The 5709-nt window shown below is 40.9% G+C and overlaps 1 protein-coding gene across 1 annotated transcript; it reads left to right on the top strand.

Annotated features, from left to right (window-relative positions):
* Positions 1 to 1117: 1117 nt before the first annotated feature.
* Positions 1118 to 2228, top strand: Prps1l1 (phosphoribosyl pyrophosphate synthetase 1 like 1). The gene has a single exon (XM_090332291.1). It carries the CDS (start codon positions 1198 to 1200, stop codon positions 2152 to 2154), a length of 957 nt encoding a protein of 318 aa, XP_090188417.1. The 5' UTR covers positions 1118 to 1197; the 3' UTR covers positions 2155 to 2228.
* Positions 2229 to 5709: the final 3481 nt, after the last annotated feature.

The raw sequence follows: 5709 nt of genomic DNA, 5'->3' as shown, positions 1-5709 counted from the left end.
GTTCTCAGCCTCCTGTGTAGCTAGAATTACAGGTGTGAGCCTGTATCTAAAAATTTCTAAGTTACCAAATATATCTGCACTCTTTACTATATACTTACTTATCATTTGTTGATTTTCAGAATTCGATTTATAAACAAATCTAGGGTAGTTACTGTTTTTCACTATTTTATACCCTAAACAGTACCACACCTGACACACAGAAGATTCTCATTTATTGAACAAATTAAATTATTGAATGAATCTATTTAATAAGTTAATATAGCAACAAACGTGTGAATATTTCTCTGGAATGAATTCCCAGGTGTAGATAAGCCAAAGTCTATATATGAATAACCCTTTCAGAATCTACATGTTTACACATCATATTTTTTAGTTTTTGGCTTCCTTAATATAATAACATTACCTTAATTGCTAGTATTTTTTTCATATTTATTGACAATGTTTTGTTACCCTGATTTGCCTATGTATACTATTTTCCAACTTTCCTTTTTTTCACTGCATGGGAGATACTCTGTGAAAAATAACACTTTGCTGATGCTTTTTCCATTCGGTAAGTTTCCTTCAAAACTTAACATTTGGGACCTTATACAGAGTTTCTGTTCTTCCAGGTTATTTTGTTTGTTGTTGTTTTTATTTTTTTATTTTTTTTTCAGGATTTTTTTTATTGTAATTAGTAAAAGGGTTACATGATATTTGCCAGATAGAAGGTGCATTAATTCACATACATTGATACCCTTTCACATGTCTTGGTACCCGTTTCCCTCCCCCCCCACACCCCCCACCCGTCTTGGTTTTCCCCCCTTCCCTATCAAATTTCAAATATCCAAATTTGTTGTTGTTTTTAATTCAAATTTGTGTCAGCTGCCCAAGGAAACTAATAAGAGTATCAGTAATAATAGCAGTAATGACACTAATGTCAATAGCCATACATCCCACCAGCTAGGAAAACACACTTACACACACACACAGCCGTGTAGTTTACAATTATAAAACAGATGAAAATCAAGTTCTAGTTGCTAGACACACGGACAGTTTAGCCCAGCACACCGGAAGCGGTTCTAACGGCCGCCTAACGGGCAGGATAACAACCGGAAGCTATTGCAGTCTGAAGGCCTGACTTCCGGTTGCGTGTTACCTCTTCCCTGCTCCCCTCCTCCAGCCGGCAGAGATTGCAGCAGGACGCGTGGTAAGCCCAAGATGCCGAATATCAAGATCTTCAGCGGCAGCTCCCACCAGGACCTGTCTCAGAAGATTGCCGACCGCCTGGGCCTGGAACTGGGTAAGGTGGTGACCAAGAAGTTCAGCAACCAGGAGACGTGCGTGGAGATCGGCGAGAGCGTGCGCGGAGAGGACGTGTACATCGTCCAGAGCGGCTGCGGCGAGATCAACGACAGCCTCATGGAGCTCCTGATCATGATCAACGCCTGCAAGATCGCCTCGGCCCACCGGGTGACGGCCGTCATCCCTTGCTTCCCCTACGCCCGGCAGGACAAGAAGGACAAGAGCCGGGCCCCCATCTCCGCCAAGCTGGTCGCCAACATGCTGTCGATCGCGGGCGCCGACCACATCATCACCATGGATCTGCACGCCTCTCAGATCCAGGGCTTTTTCGATATCCCCGTCGACAATCTGTACGCAGAGCCGGCGGTTCTCAAGTGGGTGCGGGAGAACATTTCCGAATGGAGGGACTGCACCGTCGTGTCTCCCGATGCCGGAGGAGCCAAGCGGGTGACCTCCATCGCCGACCGCCTGAACGTGGACTTCGCCCTCATCCACAAAGAGCGCAAGAAGGCCAACGAGGTGGACCGCATGGTGCTGGTGGGCGACGTGAAGGATCGGGTGGCCATCCTGGTGGATGACATGGCCGACACCTGCGGTACCATCTGCCACGCGGCCGACAAATTAGTCTCTGCGGGGGCCACCAGCGTGTACGCCATCCTGACTCACGGAATCTTTTCGGGCCCGGCCATCGCCCGCATCAACAGCGCGTGCTTTGAAGCCGTCGTGGTCACCAATACCATCCCTCAGGAGGAGAAGATGAAGCAGTGCCCCAAGATCCAGGTGATCGACATCTCCATGATCCTCGCGGAAGCCATCCGGAGAACTCACAATGGGGAATCCGTTTCCTACCTGTTCAGCCACGTCCCTTTGTAACAGAATAGCTTACAGGGTTATTCTTACTTCTTTTCCAAGCAGATTAAGATTACGATTAAAACAGTTACTCGTTATCATTTTGCCTTGATGTTTGATGAAGACTCAGTTTGTGCTAATGAAGCTTTTTCACATCCTCTACCCAGGTATCTTCGAGTTCATCTGAAATGGTGGGAGGATACCGTTCGAATTTCTGGGATTTTTCTGATTGGGTCGTGTCATTCTGGCTTCTTTGATTTTGTGAGCCTTGCAGATGCCACAGTAGATCAGTTGGCCTGTCAGATTTCAGGCCATTGATTGTGTTGTGTAAAGCTGTTTGAGGGAAAACTAGCTAGACAGCCACCCAGTCCATGTCCTCAACATGCACAAGTCACAGGTTCTCCAAACTAGTGCTGGTTGCTGAACTCAGTAGAAGGCAAGAGCAAATAACTTTCCACTTAAGCAGTGGTAGAGATCCTTATGAAGAGGCAAATAATTATTGAGATTTATCCATCACTATGAATTGGAAAATTATCTTGTATTCTTAAATATACTAGTTTCTTTCCAATTCGTTTTACTTAAATGGACTTCCTCTTGGTCAGATAGGCAATTCAACCCAAATGTTGAGTTTGCAGTAGTCTTCTGGAAAACAAAATCACTTCCCACTAAATAATCTCTAGTATTCACCTCACATAATTTGAATGCGTTAGCTGAACATACTTTAGCCTGGTATTGTCACAGTTTAAGATTGCAATCTTTTGATTTTGTTTATCATTAACTTTTTGTCTTCCTTACATTTGCTTGGCCTCTCAAATGGTTATATTTTTAAATGATGCTACTGTCTCTGCTAAGGGAAGTCAGTAAACTGTCTTCGTATTTGGTGATTGGGGGAGCTCGATATATTATGTAAAATTACTCTTGTTTAAGATAATAGAGAAAATCATTTGAGTTTCTCAAGAGTAAAACAAAAATGAGGTAGCTTTAAAGATTAATGTCAGACTTCTCCTTTGAAGTACTGGGCAGTAAGGAAAGCAAATTATTTGATGTCCGAAAGGATTTTGTTTATTTTTGTGATACTGGAGATCAAACCCAGGGACTTGTACTTGCTAGGAAGATTCTCTACCATTTGAGCAATGCTCACAGCCTAAGAAATATTTTAAATATATTTTTGTGTTTAGACTATCATCGAAATTGTCAATATTATCACATTTTACAGTATTAAAAAAAAAAAGCTGAGCGGGTGGCTCACACTTGTTATCCTAGCTACTCAGACTGAGATCTGTGGATCTGAGAATCAAGGTTGAAAGCCAGCCCAGGCACAAAAGAATCTAAGACTCTTATCTCCAATTAACCTCTAGAAAATGGGAAGTGGGACTTGGCTCAATGGTAGGTAGAGTGGTAGCCTTGAGCTAAAGAGCTCAGGGACAACACCCAGGCCCAAGGGAAGGGTGGTAGCCTTGAATTGAACTCTGGGACCATGCCCAGGCCCGATGAAGCCCCATAACTCACACACACACACAAAACTGCTTAGCCAGGTGCTGGTGGCTCACACCTGTAATCCTAACAATTAAGAGGCTGAAATTTGAGGATTACTTTTCAAGGTCAATCTAGGTAGGAAAGTATGTAATAGTATATATTATAGTTTATGTCCTATGTACATACTATATTATATATTATATAGTATATAATGTGGCTAATGTTTTAATGACCAAAAACAGTAAAACTTACAATTGATAAGAACTCCCCAAATTGTAGGAGTTACATGAGAAAATATTTGCTAAAGGGCCAAGTGCCACTAACTCATACCTGTAATCCTAATTACTCAGAAGGTTGAGGTTGTAGTCCACAGCCTGGGTAGGGAAATCCATGAAACTCTTTACCTCCAATTAACCACCAGCAAACCAGAAATGGCACTGTAGCTCAAAGTAGTAGCCCTGAGTGGTGAAGCTCAGGGACAGTGTCCTGAGTTCAAAAAAGAAAAAGAAAAAAAAATGCTAAAGGATATATAAAACACACAATAAATATATAACAAATATAGACAAGAAGAATTATATTGCAATCCTGACAGTTTCTTTATATCATTTAGCTGGTATTAACCCTAACTGGATATTTTTGTTAAGAAAAGTTTATATAGCCGGGCACAGTAGCTCACGCCTGTGATCCTAGCTACTCAAGAGGCTGAGATCTGATAATTACAGTTCAAAGTCAACCCGTGCACTAAAGTCCTTGAGACTCATCTCCAATGACTAGAAAACCGGAAGTGGTGCTGTGACTCAAGGAGTAGGGTAGTAGCCTTCAGCTAAAGAGCTCAAGGACAGTGCCCGGCCCAGGGTTCAAGTTCCATAACTGACAAAACAAACAAGCAACAACAACAACAAAAACCCAAGAGGTTGATATGCTTAAAGTTCATGGGGAAAAAAATAAGCTAAAATTATCAAAAAAATTTAATGTTTGTACCACAGCATATTCCATCAGTGCACTATGACATAGGAGTGGAAATGCAGTATTGATTAAGAATATACACAAACTTTTGTAGACTAGATTCCTGAAACCTACCATGTATTCTTACAAGAATTTAGTACATACCCACATCCCCTGATTAATAAGAGGACTGACTGTTAATGGAAAGGGGCACATAACTGAATCAACTCTAGAGGTGAAGCATTACCACCGAGTCCCTATGGAAATGCTTTCCTGATATCCTGCCTTGGCAACCACTTGAGCAGCCTTCTCATATTCTCTGAAGCTGGAATGAGCCTCTAGCCATCATTTTATTCTAGCTATCCTTGCATAATCATTAGTGGAATCCTATTGATACTCATGAGCTTCTTAATGTTGGTTTCACATCAATATGTAATTTCTTGATGATCCTAACTTGCTACTTCCTTGAAAACAAGTGATACACATATACATATTCCTTGAATATGCACATCTATACTGGAATACACCTTTCCAAAAGTTCTTCAAAAGCTCTAAGAGAGTTTATAGCACCGTTTTCTTTATGGATCGGGTCTAATATTGTTATGCTCACTCAGTCATTTGGGACAAACTCTCCTCCAGAATACGGAATCAGTGAAGAGTATCCACTGCATAGTAAATTATTTGTGGCACAGAATCCATTCATAGCAATGTAAATAAATAGAGTTGCTCCGTAACACAAGCACAATACATTACATTGTATTGCCTAGAATCTCATGCATATACTATATGAGGGTATATCTAAATGTATATAGAGAGAAAACGTAGCTGAAATATTAAATGTGCACATGTATGATAAAACTGGTAGATCATAGATAAATAATACACTGATCAATTGATGGTGCCTATTGATTGGAAAACTGAAGTTTTATCTTATCCTAAAATGTTGCATAGAAGTAAATGCCAGAAGGAATGGCTATTATAAAAATGGAATTCTAAACCAATGGAAGAATACATGAAATAACTTTTACACTTATAGTGGAGAAGACTTTCTTAAGTAGTATTTAAAACTCAAAACTCCTCTAAGATCCAGGCATCATTTCTTGAATTCTATAGGCAGGAATGGATTGATAGAGCTAATGAGCTGCAAACATGTGTTGC

Source organism: Megascapheus bottae, chromosome 5 (assembly GCF_031878675.1).
Source record: "Megascapheus bottae isolate mThoBot1 chromosome 5, mThoBot2.hap1, whole genome shotgun sequence".
Classification (NCBI taxonomy): Eukaryota; Metazoa; Chordata; class Mammalia; order Rodentia; family Geomyidae; genus Megascapheus; species Megascapheus bottae.
Note: the sequence above shows the minus strand (reverse complement) of the source record. Positions and strands in the feature narration are given on the sequence as shown.